This window comes from Podarcis erhardii (assembly GCF_964252035.2).
Source record: "Podarcis erhardii genome assembly, chromosome: 1".
NCBI classification, from domain to species: domain Eukaryota; kingdom Metazoa; phylum Chordata; class Lepidosauria; order Squamata; family Lacertidae; genus Podarcis; species Podarcis erhardii.
The window spans coordinates 108061821-108081758 of NC_138497.1; the positions used below are offsets into that span (position 1 = coordinate 108061821).

The 19938-nt window shown below is 41.9% G+C and overlaps 1 protein-coding gene across 1 annotated transcript; it reads left to right on the forward strand.

Moving 5' to 3' along the window:
* The first annotated feature begins 246 nt into the window (after positions 1 to 246).
* Positions 247 to 13206, forward strand: DAPL1 (death associated protein like 1). Its single transcript, XM_081874135.1, has 4 exons — positions 247 to 503; positions 4748 to 4835; positions 7372 to 7432; positions 11910 to 13206. The coding sequence occupies exons 1-4, from the start codon at positions 443 to 445 to the stop codon at positions 12021 to 12023; spliced, it is 324 nt and encodes a 107-aa protein (XP_081730261.1). The 5' UTR covers positions 247 to 442; the 3' UTR covers positions 12024 to 13206.
* Positions 13207 to 19938: the final 6732 nt, after the last annotated feature.

The following is a 19938-nucleotide window of genomic DNA, read 5'->3' on the forward strand; positions in this document are numbered from 1 at the left end:
GCACAAATAATACAACTAACACCAATATTTCCATTACACTGACACTTAAGCTGCCGAGATACGTTTGTGCTTCTCTCTTTTTCCTTTGTGAGGGGAGATGCATGACGCACACGCCTCTTTATGTCTCTCAGAGCTTGCGCGCTACCAACTTGGCTGTGGACTTAGAGCCCTTCGAGGCCAAACTCAGAGCAACCCCAGCCCCTTTCTCTCTTTTTTTCTTCTTTTTTCTTCTTTTCTTCCAGCCGCTAGACTCGAAGCTGGCAAAAGTTGTTCTAGCTTTCTCTCCCCTTCCCCGCCCCTTTCCACCGCTGGCAGCAACGCCCCTCTTATTCGCACTGCCTCCTCCCCATAAAGGAGGAGCCGTCGACGGAGTGAGCAGACCGCAGTTCGTAGTCCGTAGCATCGCCCGCTTGCTTCGCAGTGCGCGTTTTGCTTAGCCATCATGACCAAGCCTGAAATGCCCGCGCCGGCCTCCCCGTTGAAAGTGGGGCGCTCCCCTGCAGGTAAGCAGGCAGGGCGGGAAGCTTAGCTGCGAGCTGGCGGGGACCTGTCTGTGGCTGGAGAGCCATAGAGCAACCACGCTTACTCAGGAGGGGGCTAGTGAATGCATTCGGGTTTGCAGGGCTAGGTAAGCAGGGCTAGGACGGTGCGCTTCAGCACAAAATCCCGCCCTCTTTGGAGATGTTTGTTCCCTCAACAACAACAACAACCGTAGTTTTCTTGAACCAATAGCTAGGAATGCGGCAGGGTGTTAGTGGCTCCTAATCTTTTGTGTGTCGCCTAACTGGAATTTATTCCCCCCAAAAAATAAATGTCGGAGAAGAAAAAAATGAGAGCCTCGAGGTTGTAAACAGTGGCGCAATAATGCTCCTTCTCTCCGCCCACCTTGGTGGGCGTGTGCTTCTCTCGCTGCCCTGGAAGTGTAGTTGTTATGTCAGCCTGTGGTGAAAGCTTTCTTCCCCGCCTCCCCAGATGCGTACGAGGGCCGAACTGCGCACGAGGCTAAGTGGGTCGTTAGAAACTACGGCAGGTCCCCTCCCCTCTGCGCTGAATGGGAGGCGGCGCGCAATGCGCCTAGGCGGAGGCGAGTTTCATGGAAAGCTCGGCCTCCAGAGCGCGATCTGCGGGAAAAAGAGGCGGCTCTCCCCACTGAGTGTCATTTAAAGAGCGCTTAAACTAGCAAGCCTTAACAGTGGACCGTGCACGCGTGGTGTTCTCTCAGTACAGGCAGTTCTGCATTTGTAGAGCTGCTCCCATTTGGAAGCTCGGCTGTAACAGAGCTTGTTTACCCCTCAAAGACTTGCTTCAAACTTCAGACGTCTTCTCTAACACACGTAGAAACCTTCAGGCTTCAGAGTTATTGGCCTGTTGTTTGTAGTTAACAAACTTGTACTGTAGTTATTCCCAGGGCTTTTCAGGGGAACTTGCCGGAACTCAGTTCTGGCAGCTCTCAGGTGGGTGCCATTAGTATTCATGGTGAATTCTGGCACCTCTCTTTCCAGAAAAATAGCACTGGTTATTCCTGGTTAGTACTGTAGTGGACACAGCAGTGACTCCTGAAATTTGTTGCTTCCCTGTAACAGTGATTAGTTACAGTGGTACCTCGGGTTACATACGCTTCAGGTTACATACGCTTCAGGTTACACACTCCACTAACTCAGAAATAGTGCTTCAGGTTAAGAACTTTGCTTCAGGATAAGAACAGAAATCGGGCTCCGGCGGCGCAGCAGCAGGAGGAGGCCCCATTAGCTAAAGTGGTGCTTCAGGTTAAGAACAGTTTCAGGTTAAGAACGGACCTCCGGAACAAATTAAGTACTTAACCTGAGGTACCACTGTAATGGTATTGCGACTTGTTGATGAGGTGTTTGAAAATCAAGGTGGTTAACAAAAATGTCCTAGATAAAAATATGAAAGCGAGGCTGTCCAGTCATCACTTTGCCCTGTGTGTAAAAACCAGTGTTTCCTCTAGCTAAGAATCAAAGCACTAAGCAGTTAAAAAGTCTTAAGAGTTTTTACTTTTCTTGGTTCCCACCAATTAGTGGTGAGCCAGGTTGCTTCCTGGAGCAAGACAGTTTGAGCATATTACACCAATCTTGGTTTGACTGCACTGGCTACCAATTAGTTTCCAGGCCCAATTCAAAGTGCTGGTTTTGACCTATAAAGCCTTAAATGGCTCAGGTCTTCAATACCTGAAGGACCACCTCTTTCCACATGAATCTACCAGGACCCTGAGATCATCTTCTGAGGCCCTCCTTCGTGTAGCACCTCCTCGAGAGGTTTGGAGGGTGGCAGCACAAGAACGGGCCTTCTCTGCAGTGGCTCCCCGTCTGTGGAATGCTCTCCCCAGGGAAGTTCGCCTGGTGCCTTCATTATACACCTTTAGGTGACAGGCAAACATGTTCCTTTTTAACCAAACCTTTGGTTGATTTGATTGACATCCTATGCGCTTTTAGAATGTGGGGGTTGGGGGGGGTTAGTGGGTTGTTGTTTATTTTGATTATGTGGTTTGTGGTTTTATATTTTGATTTTATTCTGTGAACCACCCTGAGACTTCGGGGTATAGGGCAGTATATAAGTGCAATAAATAATAAAATAATAATAATAATAATAATAATAGGGCTGTGATTGAAAACAAGAGCGTGAGATTGTTGTGGTGAAGAAGACTGGATTAGGTGCAAGGCAATCTCAAAAAGAGACAATTGCACATACAGTACTTTTGTAACCAAAGAAAATCTTTAATATAAAATATTTCAATAAAATAAAACCCCCGCTCAAAGAATGAAGATTGAGCCAGTAGATAAATTTCATCCTGACCTATCTTGCAGGGTTGTTATGATGATGAAAATAAGCATTAGTTTCCTAGCTGCACCTAGCTGCATCGATCAAAGCTTGTAAAAATTGCAGCGTTTTTTTCTAATCAATCCAAGTCTTCCATATCTGAATGTCTAATGAAAACTGCATTTCACCTCTTTTAACCACTCTTGTGCCTGAAGCTCATATCCAGGACTATTTTGTTTCTTTGTTTATTGTTAATTCAGTTTATTTCCCACTCTTTCTTCTGAAGCAGCCCAGGTACTATTTACGGTACTTAATAAATTTATACCCTGCCTCTCCACAGAAATGTTTGAGGTGACTCACACAAATAAAATATGTAAACATATTACATAAATTTAAAACTGAAACTGAAAAGTGCAGATAAGACACCTTAAAAAAAAGGCAAATGAAAAGGACTTTATTTGGTTCCCAAAAAACACAAGTTGAGGCAGCAGAGGCACAAGGTTACAAATATGCCTTCATATGAGGGCATTTAACCAAAGTTAAATTTAAGTCTCTGCTTAATCTGGCAGTTTTTAGATGTAATGCCTTGTATGACATGGGAAAAGAGTAATTTATTTCAACAATTATATCTGAAATATCTTTAAGTTCTTTTAAAGATGAGTTTGTTTGACGTTGCTCAACATTGAAATTATTGTTGCCAGGTCATCTTCAGCTTTAATTACTGCTAATTGGTTTTATAATTGACAGGCATGTTAACAGAGCATAATTATTACTTGGGAGAATGCAGATAGTCAAATGCATCATACCAGCACAAGAAGTACCTCTTTATTCTGAACTATTTGTGATAGATAAATGCAAACATTATTTGTCGTGGGTTATGCTCAGATCTGAGATGGGCAGAGGTGGCTACTTGGAGGCTAAATCTAGACTACAAAATGTTTTGTTAGAACTCCGAAGACTCCAGGTTACTACTACTTTTTATATGATTTATCTAACCTATGGTTGCAAAGAAACTTTGAGACTGAAGGCAAAAACACTAAAAGATAAATCTTCTCTCTCCATATTTTGCAATGTTAGCCAAACCTTTTCAAGGATAGATTTAACTTTTCCATGCTTGATGGCAAGGACTGTTAAGTTTTCTAAATAAGTGCAACATGCCCATTCTTAAGATGTATGGGAGCCACAATACAAACGTGTGGGACAGCAGTTGTATTATGGGTCTTCCCCACCTACGTTCCTCCCTACTGGTGGGAAGGCAGAGTCACATGCAATTAACTAGTCTTTTCAAGGGACTATGTTATTGACCCATACTGCAGCTGTGTGGGATACAAACAAAAAGAAACACCTTTCTGTTTGTGCATGGGTGTAAAAGTGGTTTAATATCATAGCTGTGAATGGCATGTAAACATCTCAGCTTGCATCAACCTGGCAGCAGTACAAACAAATTCATGAATGTTCTGTTCATAGAATCAAAGTGATCATGTTAACAGTGTAGCTTAAGACCCACTGTACACCTGGGCAATAGTTTAATGATAAGAAGAGCACATGGTTTGTACATATAGGTTAGAAGCTTCACTCTGTAACATAGGTAGATTGGGCTGGGAAAGATCTTGGACAGTCAAAACAAAACAAATTCCTTCCAGTAGCACCTTAAAGACCAACTAAGTCAGTTCTTGGTATGAGCTTTCGTGTGCATGCACACTTCTTCAGATACACTGATACACTTGGACAGTCAGTGATGGACTATACCAAGCTAGGTGGACCAGTGGTCTAACCTGGTACAAGGCTACTTCCTGTGTCCCTGAGGAATGCAAGTGCTCCGGACTAAGTGCCTTGTGAATTAAAATCTGTATCTTGCCTGCCATTTTAAATATGTATTTGGCAACATATGTCTTGCATAATGTGAAACAGACCAATTGCTTGGGGGTTATCTGCCAGTTACACATGTTATCACTGCTTTCCTCTACAGTCAAAGCTGGAGGCATGAGAGTTGCCAAGAAGCTGGAGAATGCACCTGTTGAAAAAAGTACCAAAATCCCAGCGAGAGACAAGACTAGGTATGTGTGCGGTGGTGACTTGTCACGGTGTTAATTAGAATGACTACGTAGTGAATAAGTTCAGATTTGTGAGAAAGAGGATGTCCATTTATTTATTTATTTATTTATTTATTAAAATGAATGAATATACAACTATATCATAAAAATATAAGAGATATATCAACTTGAATTATAAATAATATTACTGACAACGATACTGTTGCAGCAAGCAATGAAGGTAAAGCAAAGAAAACCTGATAAAAAATTAAAATATATTCAGTGCTGAAAAATCATGCACAGGAAGTTTTACACACACACCCCGCCCCCCAAATTTAACAGTGTAAATCATGTTCAACTTTTATTCTTGGGAGGCCTTTGTGGCTCCCCAGCCATTAGAGGCTAACATCAGAGTAGGGCAATCCTAACCCTGGCCAGGCTGCAGTGAAGCATGGCAGAATTGTGTATCTGTATCTGAAGCCCTGCTCTTCATGGTGACTGGGGCAGAAGGGGGTAGCAAGAACCCTGCTCTGTTTTACAATAGTTTGGAGCTGCAATAGCAATGAGGTCTGATACTATTAAGTGATGACGGTGGGAGCAGCTTAGAATCTAATGGATCTCAGGCCAGTTCAGACCCTCCATGCTCCCCAAACATCCCATTTGGGGGCATGTTCTAGGCTCATACCAGTGGGAATCCAGCTGGTAAACTTGTGCACACATGCCATTTTGACGGACAGGAAGCTCTATTCCAGAGGAGCGACACTGGCATCATTCCACAGACAGAGGTTGTCAGAGCTGTTTTAGGCTGAGTGGAGGGAAACTTTGGCCACATCCAATCTCCTCTCTCTTCTGCACAGTAAATAAGGAGTTTGGATTGCAGCCTTAGCATCAGGATGAAGCCTGTTGCCTAAAATTCCAGAACCAATACAAAATAGTCTCTTGGTTTGCTTTGCATTTTCCTCTTTCAAATAATAGCACAATAAATAACTAGCCCTGCAGACTTTTGTGACAAAGGTGGGATAGCTTAGTGAAGGCTTATATGATACATGAGGCAAAATTCATACAGTTTTGTTTTTGTCTAAAATGAGGTGCATAGAAAGTTGGAAATAGGTGCTTGTAAAATTCTTTGGCAGCCTTGAGAAGTTGCCGGTAATGCAATTGTGTGGAAAATCGTCTTTTTACTTTCATCTGGGGCAAAAGTTTATTATTTATAGTAAAACCACACATGCACAAAAAAGCCCCATTGTGGTCTTCCTTTCACCTTGCAAACACTATTCCTGGAACTGAGCTGATAACGTTCACTTCCTCTGCACATAAAGCCTATAAAACAACCTGCTGCCACTAGGAAGTGGCTATTAAATGGAGGGGGGGGAACTATTTTAAGATGTGCTTGCTGAAATCTGTCAGGGGCTCAATTGTAGCTTAATCTTCTGGCTTCACAGCACAAAAGGAGCCTGTTTACACCATTTGTTATCCTGGGACAACAACCCCAGCCATTTCATTGGACTGTTGGAAAGAGAGAGAGAGAGATGGTTCTGCAGAGCCTCTCCCATTAACTTTGCAGAAAGACCAGCAACTTCAGGCTTCTTCCTCCTCTTGCAACCTTTGAATTTCCAGCTTGTCCATAGAATAATTCCCTAACTATGAGACAGTGCCTATGTTTTCTTTTTTTTCCTTCCTCACTTTCAGTTACTTTTCCTTTTGTGTCATGTCTTTTAAATTGAAGGCCTAAGGGCAGAACTGTCTCATCACTGGCATTTGTATCTTGCTGTGGGGTGAAAAGCAGGATAAAAATGCTTTAAATAAATAGCATCCCAGAAATCATTCAGCCCTAATACAATCACATGTACGAGAGATCAGCTGCACCTTGTACTTGTCTGTTCCATCTCTACATAAGTAAGAACCGGTTAATATTACATATAAATTATGTAGAATACTTGGAAGTAAGAACAATGCACGTGTGATTTTTGGTTCTTACACACTTGCAGTAGAAGTATAGGTTTGGTTGCGTCCTGCCTGTGGTGAAAAACGGTATTTGTATCTTGACTTACTCATCTCAGAGCTTGATCAGTCCTCTGATTTAGACCTTGATTGTATCCAAAGGAGCACTGAATATGTTACCTATCTTTTCCCCATGCCCTTCTGGCACTATTTGATCCAAAGTCAATACACTGTGATCTATGCAAGATTAGCAATGACTTGACTGAGGGTCAAATTTAGCAACAGGTTAGCTCTTGTGTGCTTGGTTTTTGTTTGCAATGTAGTAGCTGTTGCGGGGTGAGGGTCTGGATTGAGACCAGGAAGAAGGGATTTAAATTATTTCCCTTACCCTCAGTCTCATTCTGGATTGTGGACATTGCAGCTGCTATTTAGTAAACAGGATACAAGCCCCCAAAGACCAGTCGTGCGCTTAATGCAACATCTAGGTTGTCGCTAAATTAATATAAGCAAAGCAAAGTGCTCTGCAGGTTAGGATTGGGTGGGGGAGAATTTAACAAACAGCATGAAGGGTTCTGGGAAGATTAAAGCCCTGGTTAACTTTCTTTTCCTTACTCCACAGCTCTCTCAATGTCATAAAAATGCAAAGCATGAGTATTCTGCTTTCAGATGCACTGGATAGAGTAAGTACACAGGAAAAGGACATATTGCAAAGTTGCCTTCAAGATTTCTCATTATTAATTATACCTCAATGATTATTTTTAAAAAAGAAACCTTCAAAAAAAGGTAGCAGTCTTCATCTGTTGTCGCAAAATCAACCATGAGCCTCGAGACCCTTTAAAGCATGACAGATTTTTTGTGGACTTGAGCCCACTTCACCAGATGCATGAAGTGTTGTCCTTAATTGGCAGATATATAACATACATGGGTATAGAGGAAGCAGTGGGACCAAATGGCCATGAAAGGGAAGGTATACTCTCTTACAATTCTTTGTAAAGCTTAAACATATACATGGTAGGTACAGTGATTATTTGCAAATATGCACTAGCCAGGAATTTGTACTCGTGAATTACTGCTACTGTGAATGGACACTGTACTTGTGCGCTTGTAACTAAACCATGGTATTTCTAAGCTAAACCATGGGTGAATGTGAACAGGCAAGTATGTGGTAAAAATTTCAGCAACGTTTTTCTTTCCTCAGTCTTGCTGCTGAACTTCCCAGAGCTAAGCCATGGTTTGGCTTAGCATTGTATCCAGTCCTGGGTTCATGGTTTGTCCAGGGAAGACAAACTAGGAGTCTGGGTTTGAACATAGCACTATTCCAGGCTATGGATAGGCTTTGGGGAGTGTGTCAGCAGCAGGGCTAAAGGAGGAGCAGAGTAGCCGTGACTCTTTTTGTGAGTACCTGTATGCTTGTTCACACTTAGATATGGTTTGATGTATCATCATGTGCAAACTGGGCCAATTGTATTTCGGGCCTAATTGTTCACCATTTTTTTGAGTTTATGCACATGCACACACAATTCCAACTGAGGATAGCTCTTCATGTATCTGATGAAGTCTACTCTAGTCCCATTAAACCTTATGCCACAATAAATACGTTAGGTTTTAAAACATTGCAAAGCTGCTTGTTAGATCTTGAATTGGTGCTGAATGGGGGGAGAGGGAGTATCAAGGATTGCCCCTTCTAAACTAAACATAGCAAAATGTTACAGCGCATACCAAGAACTAACTTAGTTGGTCTTTAAGGTGCTACTGGAAGGAATTTTTTTATAGCAAAATGTGGTCTCATCAGATGGAGAGAACTTGCTGAGAAGACAGGACTCGTAATAATTATGGCACCGCTCAAACTGCGCTCTGCACTTGGATCCACTGCTTGATGTTTGCTTGCTAAATATGAACAAACTGAACTAATCTTTTTTTTGTGTGTGGCCATTTGAAGCCTTAGTACATTGCAAGAAGGATTAATTTGTATATAATTTTATTAAGTTTTCTGTTTTACAATTTAAAATACTCATTTTACATCCTCAAGGTATCAGTGGGACGCGGATGGCGCTGTGGGTTAAACCACAGAGCCTAGGACTTGCCAATCAGAAGACTGGCGGTTCAAATCCCTGCGACGGGGTGAGCTCCCATCGCTCGGTCCCTGCTCCTGCCAACCTAGCAGTTCGAAAGCACGTCAAAGTGCAAGTAGTTAAATAGGTACCGCTCCGGCGGGAAAGTAAACGGCGTTTCTGCGTGCTGCTCTGGTTCACCAGAAGCGGCTTAGTCATGCTGGCCACATGACCTGGAAGCTGTATGCTGGCTCCCTTGGCCAATAAAGTGAGATGAGCGCCACAACCCCAGAGTCAGTCACGACTGGACCTAATGGTCAGGGGTCCCTTTACCTTTTTAAGATATCAGTGACTTCCCTCCTTCTCTTTCCATGGTTCATTTTACATATCATAAATCCCTGCATATTTTACAAAAACTATACAATTCAGTATTCCATTATTGCATCCATCAAAACTTGTTTACACTGTTGAATTTATCTTTATGCTGCCAGCGTTTTCAGCTGCACACAATTATCTCCCATATATTCATTCAATAAACATTTTCCAATCTTCTTTAAATATATGTTCTTGTTCTCTTATTCTATATGTTAAGTCTGCGAGTTGAGCTTATCTTGTCAACTTAAGTTGTCATTCTTCTTCAGTTGGGATCTCACTCGTTTTCCATTTTGGGACTAACAAAACACGGGCTGCAGTAGTAACATACATAAATTGAAGGGTTAATTTGGGTTTTGTTTGTTTGTTGTGCTTCAAACAGCAAATACATTTTTCATCTAGCTAAGTTCCTTGTGTCTTTTTGACAATTTCTTTTTGACATTTTTTTACAAATGAGAGAGAAAGTTCAGAACAGCTTGAAGGCTGGTATTTTGGCAGTAAGTCTTTTAGCTATAGGGTTGGTCAATGGCACATGCTCTAGTGATCAGTGTACCACTTAAATCTATCATTTGCATATGCTTCAGGAAGGATGTGCTGGTTTTAAAGCATCCTTTCAGAAGAAGGAAGAGGGTTTGTAGTGCATCTCTCTGTCTGCTGTGTAGTCTTTTCTTTCTTTCTTTCTTTCTTTCTTTCTTTCTTTCTTTCTTTCTTTCTTTCTTGGTGACTTTTAAAAACGTTGTTTTCCCACCTGCAGTTTGAAGTGGCACAGCTTGCTCTACTGCCTTACTCTGCTCACCAGACTTGAAATGACTAGAACATTTCTAGACAACAGTCTTGCAGTTCAACAAATGCTGCACAGTTGCTACATATTATTTGCACAGGATCTAGTCACCTTCACTTAGAAATCACTTCTGGTCATATCACACTTTTCTAAGCGCTCAGAGAGCAATAGCTTTGCTCAGGGCTCCCCCCCCCCCCCAGCCGGAACTTGCTGGAACTCAGTTCCGGCACCTCGCAAGTAGGTGCCATTGCCATTATAAGAGAACAAGGGAGGCATTCATGGTAAGTTCTGGCACCCCTTTCTAGAAAAATAGCACTGCCTTTTCTGGGGAAATGTGATTATTTCCTTTAAGAAGTTGAATCATTTGATCTTGGAGGGCTATCTGAAATGAGTTGTCGGGTATCTTCTTCCTTGCTATTATTATTATTGTTTGTTTGTTTACCCTAACACTTTTGCTTAGCCAGAAAATAAAGGGCTTTTAAGGAAGCTGAACCTTGACTAGTCGGTCGCAAGTCAAAAGCAAGGTGGGGGACACCTTCGCCAGTGTTATTATGGTGGGCTTTGCTAGGCACACACAACAAACAAGTGTCTCTCCTTAGGAATGTGATAGCAGGAGCTAAGGCCACTTGCTTTTGGTTTCGGAGTTGGATGCCACTTAGTTGGCAGTGTAGCCAGAGCATAGTATAAGGATTAGAAAACATTAAGGGTGCTTTTAGATGTGGTGAACATTGTGTTAGTTTTCCTGATTATAATGCTAGTGGCTCTGTCCCAATTTCTAATTTTCCTTTCACACTGCAGTACTTATTGCAGGGGCACCATATCATGGGGGCCAAGCTATTACTGCCCCCCCAATAATTTTTTTGGGGGGCAGGTCCCTCCAGTGTTCCAAGAGATCAGGGAGTGGAGGAGGCTGAGTGCGGAGCCAAGCATAGCACAGCTTCTGTAGCTGGCTCCTCCTGCTGCCGTGGAAAGAGGCCCCAGCTCCATCACATTGTCGTGTATGTGATGTCATACACGTGTGTCGTGATGCTGCAGGCCCCCCCCCCCATTTGTAGCACAATTTGGCACCTCTGACTTACTGTCTTATAGAAATGAGGCTTTTTGACTGATATAATGGTGCATCACGTTGAATTTCATTCACACCAGAGGGCATGGTGTGACCCAACAATGAATGTCATTGGACATCATGATACTCCCCCACACTTTCTGCACATGCATGCTTCTGTTCCCCCATGAAAATGGCGGGGAAGAACTGCATACTGGTATACCACCCCAAATTTTGTCACTTCAAACAGATTTTTTTTCTGGAATCAGATTAATGGATTATATAGTTTTCAGGAAGTCAGGTGGGGAAACATTGGGGAAACAGAATAAACTGCCGTGTGAATGCATCCTTGGGCTAGCAGCCATTTCCCAGGCTTCCTTTGCTATTGTTGACCTTGGCGCTAGGTCTAGGATGGGAGGTAGTGTTTATGTGCCTTTGTATCAGGCACTGAAAGGGGAAAACTAGGAGAGAGGGGGGAGGGTAGGCAAAGACCATCACATGTCTGTTCCCCTCATCATCTGCTGCTTCCATACCATATGTTATTTAAAGGAACTAAATGTTCTTCATGTGTGGGAAGTTTCTTTGTTTGTTTAGTGTGTGTTTTTTGTTCGGTATCAAAATTCTGTTTTACAATCTGTTAGCTTCATAATTCTTCCCACCATCACCACCCGTGTTTTCTCTTAATGGGTCTTTATTTCTTTTATCATTCTGATGTTTAAATTGCAAGGTTTCTGCTGAAATGGTTGTGTTTTATTAATGTTGTAAGACATTTAAAAAAAAAAAAAGTGGGGGTGTTTGTGCAGAACTAATAAGCCACTTCTGCCCAGTTGAATTTTAATGCTGATGGTTTGTAGTCAGGTATTCTTTCGTTCATATTCTTAACTTTTCCCTTTTCTTCAATCTTACAGCTCAGGCATAAATTTCCAGCCAGAGCCTCACAACATCAAAAGCCGCGGCCCACTCTGGAGAAGATTATACTGCCCAAAAGACTGTGCATTATTCAACAGCCTCGGAAATGTTAAAGATGTAGAGTAAAATATTCATATATTTGACAGACTTGCTCTTAACATAACAGCACTTAGCTAAGGAAGCAGTAAATGGACCAAATGGCTCCAGCAATATCTACTTTGTATTTCTCTTGCAATAAAAACTGTGTATATTCAGTTTTTCATCCCACCCATGTCTTGAAATTTTGTTTGACTTTTCTTTGCGTTTTTTGCATAGCTTCTGATTGGCCATAATACCCTTGTTTTAACATTCCCAAACCATCTTATCACAGCAGTTACTGCTTTGAACAGACAAGGAGTTTTTCTCTAGCCATAACATTGACAAGGTAGTCATGTTATTGCCTCTTTATGCTTTCACACCTCTTTCACACCTGGGAATGAGGACACATTGGAAAAAAGTAGGATTGCTAAGTCTTCCTAACTTCTGTAGGTCAACTGACTAGAATTTCTGATGAAGCAGATCTTTGCTGGTACAATACATTAATGAGCACCCAGATAAAGTGGGACATTTTTACCCATAAAAAATGATGCTAGGGTTCAGTCCTGTTTTGAAAAACCACCCTACCTGCCTCTGAAAGCACATCTTAATACCAGATTTGTGAGGACAACCTGTGGTTGGATAGCAGTGAAGAAGCACTGGCTTATTAATATATGGTTAAGTCAATTTTGTATTTCTTTTTTCTTCTGGTGTGTGTTTAAACTTTTCTTGAGTTGAAGATGTAATGCTACATTTTTTTGGGGGGGGGGTTGCTATTGCATTAGCCAACTAGAATGCAGTTTGCTCTCAGTGATGGATAAATACTTATCCATCTGGGATGACGCTATGTTTTTTGTTTTCTAGTATTTCAGCAGGGTTAGAAAATAGAAGAGAGACCATTAAGAATTCTGTTCTGTTCAACGTTAAGTGCTTGCAAGGTAACTCTTGTTTCCTATACTGTTAAAGCCAATGACTTGTTTTTTACAGACTTTAGGAGCTGAATTTATTCCCAGTAACAGCTACATAGTGCCTTGTATGGGAGCTGTCTTGTGAGGAACAATTAATTGACATAACCATTGCAGAACCTCCAAGCTATAGAAACATCTACAGGATGAAGAGTTTGGTGTGAATCTTGGGGTTCTGTGTGACACATCCATCACTGTCGCTTGTCTGTAAATTTAATACTCACATGCAATAAAGAGCATTTACTTATCTACTTAACTCCTTAGTTTCTAGACTTGGTTTGTTGTTCTGCTTTCAGTGCTACATGCTACTTAATTTACTAGCAGCCTGCAGCCTACCTGATCTGTGCAAGTTGATAAAAGCGCTCTTCTGTCTTCAACAAACCTGAAACAGAGGTGACAAAACAAATAGATACGTTTAGGCTTAAGAAAAAGCTGGTTTTCCCTTTTCCCTTTATTGGTGTTTAAACTGTTGCATAAGCATGTCTGGACCATTATGTTTTCCTGATCCTGACACAACTGGTGATTCTTAAACAAGGGAAGTAAATTATAGGAAAAGAAGGAGCCCTATACAGCTTACTACAAGGGGCGTTGTTTGTCATGTATTGTTTCCTACCATGTACATGACAATGGTAAATTTGGTTTAAAACTTAAATTACCAAAGCTGATCTTAAAACAGCTAAGTGTGACTTGCCCCTAAAATTAGCCTGCAGCCTGCATACCATAGGCTTGGAAAGTGTATTTAAAAATAGCATTTTAAGCTAACTGGACTGTAAATTTCAGGATACTTTATTTCCCCTTTTTAAAAATGGTATTTTTTAAAAAGGGGAAATAAAGTATCCTGAAATTTACAGTCCAGTTAGCTTAAAATGCTATTTTTAAATACAGAATTAGCAACCATATGAAATAACAGGCCTTGCTGGGGATATAGTGATTTCTACAAGGAAAGGTCTCATCTTCCCAATCTTCGGGAGTTCTAGGGGAACGTCAACAGGTGTGACTTTAAATACTTAGCTTCTGAAAAGCATTTGGCAAAAGTCACTCACAAAAGAATTAAACTTAACAGTTACTGGATACGAAGACGGATCCTGGTACGGATTGCTGTCTGGTGAAATAAGAAGCAGAAAATGAGCAGTTACAGTAGAAATAAGTAAGAAGTCTGTTCCTCCAAGCAGATTACAATGAATTCTAGAAGGTTCTCTCCAAACTGGATGACTGAGCAACAAAATTATGTTTGCTGTAATGAGTCAGTGAGAAGAATTGGGGTGGGGAATCTAACTTCATAAATATGCCAATGGTGTCTGAACTGACAGTTACTAACAAACAAAGATATATTGGTGTTGTTGGGGATGGGTAGTACAAGGAAGACGGAAGCATGAATTAGCTGTGAAAACTCCAGGGTGTTTACTTGCTGATTATCAGGGCCAATAGAGACGAGGCCAGTAGTCTCATGGACACCTTCCCTTGTCTCAAAAGAATCCGGCAGGAGGCCAGGGAGCTCAGAAAACATGCCCATTGGCTGGCCAGGGAATTGACCATTTTAAGAATTGTGCAAGTCAAAAAGGATGGAACATAGGAGCAGTGGACTGGAGACAGATGCTGACAAAACCTCAGTCCATCTCTAGCTTGTGTAAAAGCAAGTTGCTTAACTGCTTTGCCCCATGGGCTTCTCTGCAAGAGCATAGGTAGAACACAGGAATATATTGGAAACTGGGCTGTAAGTGGTGTTACATGATAGTTATTCTCCCAGCAACTGCAGTTTTCAAAGTATTCAAAGGCAGCCCCATGCATTGCCGTAATCTAACCACAGATTAATCAGACTATTGAAGCCAAATTAGAGGTGTGTCTCGCCTACTAACAAAAGTAGTGAAATGTAAAGTGTAGTTGAAGCCACTTGCTCCTCCAGAGCTCCTTTGGGTTTGTAGGAACCCCGTCCAGAAGATGAAATGCCCTGTGCAGAACTGGTTGAACATCTAATACTAAACCTGCTATACAAAAGCTGCTGTTGTTATTTTCAATTATTACTTGCTCTTCACCCTAAGGGTCCAGTGTGGGTTACAGCAACTGCAACATTTGGACTAACCACATTGATAGTCCTAACTGTCTTACTTGGTAATTAGTCAATCAGTAGAATATTACCCATCTTTAAAGTTTAAGAAAAGCCCTTATACGCTTGTGAAACATCATATTTCACATTCTGAAATGTGGCTTCTCTATGGCTTGTTGCCAGTTTAATTAAAAACCGTCTAATTAGTAAGTACTGAAGGAAGAGAGGCTGCACTCCACTGAATAACTGAACAGTATCTGCATATGAAAGGACAGTGGTATTTACTCACCATATCTAAATATCTAGCCAAACGCTTTCCCCACAGCACTTCATAATTGCCACATAGATGTCATACGTTCAGCATGTAAATATGTGATGATAATGAGTGACATCTGGACTCAAGATCTTTTGGAATGCATCCCAAGTCTTTGAAAGTGAATATATTAAAACATACTTCAGTTTAGTTTATCTTTTTTCTTCTTTTTTAGCATGGCACCATTAAATTCAAGGGTATCCCGGTTCATTCATTTAAAGCTCTTTTCAGTTTTAAAACATCTGACCTTTACCAAGCCTTTCTTTCTAACCAGCCAAGAAACAAAGTACCATTATTTGAGGGACGGACTGATCAGATTAGTTATCTTTGCAGTGGTGGGGTTTTTTGGTTCTTCAGAATTATTAAGTACAGTATAGGCTATTGTGGTGGCCATTTTCTTTTATTGCCACCAGAGGGTAGTATATATCTACAATACATACACAGTCTCAGACAGCTAAAATTGCCTGCTGGAGATGCTCCCTCCTTTATGCATTCTTTATAATTTGTTGTCAACCCATAAATGAAACAGCTGTTGCTGCATTCCCAGGTTAGTGTTATAGCAGCAAATAGGAATTGGCAGTGTATAGGGCAGGCCCTTCCCCACCCCCACCACTTCTCTGCCCTTGCAGAACTACATCAGCTTAAATGCAAGCACCCTAATTTAACATACTTGACTTCACAGTTTGTACAGGTACAGTGAAATACACAGAATAATTCCTACAATGTCTGCAATAGTTTAAAATGTGATGCTTATCTTAATTAGGCTGCATACTGAAATGAAAAAAAATGGGTTAAGTATAGCCATTAATTAACAAAGCTTAATTAAATATGATCAGCAATCATTGTGATCTGATATATTGTTTGCTTGTTTTGTTTTGTTTTAAAAAATCTATACCAATAAAAATATAAGGTAAAGGGTAAAGGGACCCCTGACCATTAGGTCCAGTCGTGGCCGACTCTGGGGTTGCGGCGCTCATCTTGCTTTATTGGCCGAAGGAGCCGGAGTACAGCTTCCGGGTCATGTGGCCAGCATGACTAAGCTGCTTCTGGCGAACCAGAGCAATGCATAGAAACGCCGTTTACCTTCCCGCCGGAGCAGTACCTATTTATCTACTTGTACTTTGACGTGCTTTCGAACTGCTAGGTTGGCAGGAGCAGGGACCGAACAACGGGAGCTCACCCCGTTGCAGGGATTCGAACCGCCGACCTTCTGATCGGCAAGTCCTAGGCTCAGTGGTTTAACCCACAGCGCCACCCCTGTCCCAATAAAAATATAGGGAGGTACAAATAATAGAACAATAAAAACAGTGTTTTTTCTTCTAGGGGGATGCAGGGGTACGGATACCCCTAAACATTTTGTGACTCTTTGTACTTCTATCCATTTACTGTATTTATTTTCCCCGATTTGAACTATAAAATGATGATTTTCTTGAGTCAAAATGAAAGTACCCCTAAACATTTTTTTAAGGAAAAAAAGCACTGAATAAAAGTGTGTAAAATATACAACATTAAAAACCCATTTAAAAACGATGGCAGCTTTGGAATCTGTCTCTATACAGGTTGTAATTCTGATGAGTGGGAATGCTTCAGCACATTAACTTGTATTTTAAAAACACAAGTTGCATTTGAAAATGTGTGCACCCTTCATAAAGGATGCAGCATGTGCATGTTATATGAAGTATATGTACCCAAACACAATATGCACAGCCCAGAACAAGATATGTTCTGAAAAGTGATTTCATCCAGGTCCGAGCTGGATATGTTCCTATTGATCCAGCACGGTTCAAATCTGGGGGAGCTGCCAGAGTGGATGGAAGTGCTAATAATTGAAAGAAGCAAAATGCAGATGTATGAAACGAGGATTGGGCCGAGGGATCAGAAGCCAGGGATAGGAGAGCAAGAAAAGAAGGTGATACTGTTTCATTTATGAATTAGTTCCTATGATCTTGTTGGCATCAATACAAACAATTTCATCTCTTAATATAGATTCTGACATGGATAAAAAATATGCATTTAGAAGACTTGTTCACTAAAGGCTCACTTCTGACATTATGCTGAAGGGACCTCCTGATAAGATAAGAAGGCCTTCTCTTGCAGAGCACAGTGATATAAGGGATGAAGTGATCCTGAGAATGTGAGAACATAATTGACCTTGATGCATAATTGACTTCTGGTGCTCTGGGAATATTGGTAGTCAGCTTCATAAAGAAGTTGGTTTAAGCCCTTTGGCACTGGTGTCCGAAGGGAGATATTAGGTGGACCTCTCCCTGTGATGGACTAACCAGATACATGGTAAGCAGAGCTCAACTTTACTACTTGGGAGGGAAAACGCATCCTAAGGAGGTGGGAAGGATCTGGGAAGGCCATATATTGGTCAGTCCTCTGTCTCCACTGTGGTGATGGTAGAGAAATAATAGAAGATCCTGGAGATTGTGTCAGCTCCAGTAAGTGTTTGATTTTGGTAGCAGAAGCTCTGACACATCCCCTGATAGGGGTGAAACTAGGTTTTATTTCACCCAGGGTTAAAGACCAAGTTTAGCACACACACCCCATGCACATTTGCATACACACACACACAGGCTGGCAGCCTCAATGGCGCCTTCACGGGGGGGGGGGAGGCAGTTAGGGACCCCCCCTCCATAGCTATGGCTCTTCCTGATAGTACTGGCACATGCTAAATTTGCACACAAGTTGCATTGCTGGTATTTTTAAACAAATGTTCATTGCCCTGGGCCTAATGGTCAAAGCAGATAAGGAACTGAATAAGTAATAAATGCAGATACATTGGCTTTATGGGGCAGGTGCCTGTAAAACAAGCACCTTAACTTCTTGATTGATTGCATGTGCAGAGCTGCTTAAATGCATGCAAAAGAGATTATTTACATAGTCAGTTCCTAGTTCAGGACAGCTGTTTCCTCTGTTTTGCAAAGTGGTGGTGAAATTCTCAGGGTTTTATATGCTCTGCAGGATTAATAATTCCAGTTCAGTGGTTTTAAAGGCTTCACGGGTGAATTGGGGAGAATACTGTATTGATCTCGGTGCAATATGCATACAGTAACACACATGATCACTTTAGAAGGCCAGTGTCAGCAACTCAGAGGGTCACCCTTTCCTTAATTAATAAACCCACCCCTAGCTTTGGCTCAATAGAACAATAAACAGCAGCTAGAGATAACCGAGCCTTTTCTAGAGAGAGATAGGCAAGGGACTGTTGATTACATAGATCAATATGGATATCATATGCAAGCAGAAACACTAGCATGCCTGGAATGAAAAGCTGTGGGGGAGCTTGATGTGATTTGTAAGAACATTTCAACAATGGATTGGCAGTGTAAATGTGATTAAGGAGATGCTGCAGTTCCTGCATAAAGAAGACAACTGCCTGGCTCTCAGTTCAGGGCTTGTGTGCTAAACAAGGAATACAAGGAATCTGGGATTGTTGGAACCTTCATAAGGCTGGCGCTAGGTCTGAAGGCTTCCTTAGCATGGTGTGTCCTCCTTTGGTGGTCTCCTTCCTGTGTTGGTGCTCCCCTCCATGACTTAACGTGGCAACACGTGGTGGTGAAGAGGGGAGTAGTAGCAATGTTCTGATGAGTATCACCTCTGACCCACTGCAGTGCTCAATTCAGATAGGACTGAGACACTGTGAGTGGGTGGTTCCTCTATCCACTCGAGAGGAAGGCATTCTGTTCTGGGTGGGGTTACACTCAACATGAAGGAGCAGGTATGCATCTTTGATGTATTCCTGGATTCAACACAAGGGTTCCTCAGTGACATGGAATGCATTCTACCATCTTTATTTGGTTGCAGCCCAGCTGCGACTCTATTTTGGCTGGGATAGTCAAGCTTTCAGGAGCCAGTGTGGTGTAGTGGTTAAGAGCGGAAGATTCATAATCTGGGGAACTGGGTTTGCATCTCCGCTCCTCCCCATGCAGCTGCTGGGTGACCTTGGGCTAGTCACATTTCTCTGAAGTCTCTCAGCCCCACTCACCTCACAGAGTGTTTGTTGTGGGGGAGGAAGGGAAAGGAGAATGTTAGCTGCTTTGAGACTCCTTCGGGTAGTGATAAAGCGGGATATCAAATCCAAACTCCTCCTCCTTCCCCCCTCCCCCCCCTCCTCCTCCTCCTTCTTCTTCTTCTTTCGTCTATGCTCTGGTAACCTCTGGGTTAAACTACTGTAATGTGTTATATATGGGGCTGTGTTTGGAAACTCCATCTAGTGCAGAATACGGTGTCTAGATCATTAGCTGGAAAAAGGTGTGAACATAGAACGCCGATTTTGGCCCAACTGTACAGGCTACCGTTTTGTTTCTGGGCCCAATTCAAAGCCCTTTTTGACATTTAAAACGTTATACCTCTATATGAAAAGGACTGCCATAAGAACTTGCCCAGACCCCAATATCATAATCTGAGGACTTTCTCTGTGTGTGTCACCTCTGAGGGAGGTCTGGAAGGTGTCAACAAGAGAACAGACCTTCCCTGTAGTAGCCTCTTTGTGTAATAATCTCCTTAGGGAGCCCCGCCTAGCACCAATCTTGCCATTGATTTGGCACCAAAAATGTTTTTGCTTTTCCAGATATCTTGGGCAAAACCCGTTACATTATATTGCACTGTTAAACCTGCTTTTAATA

Coding starts and splice junctions, on each gene's coding strand:
- DAPL1 (XM_081874135.1), top strand. CDS start 443: ATGACCAAGCCTGAAATGCCCGCGCCGGCCTCCCCGTTGAAAGTGGGG. Junction 504..4,747: donor AGTGGGGCGCTCCCCTGCAG/GTAAGCAGGCAG, acceptor TTTCCTCTACAG/TCAAAGCTGGAGGCATGAGA. Junction 7,433..11,909: donor TTTCAGATGCACTGGATAGA/GTAAGTACACAG, acceptor TCAATCTTACAG/CTCAGGCATAAATTTCCAGC.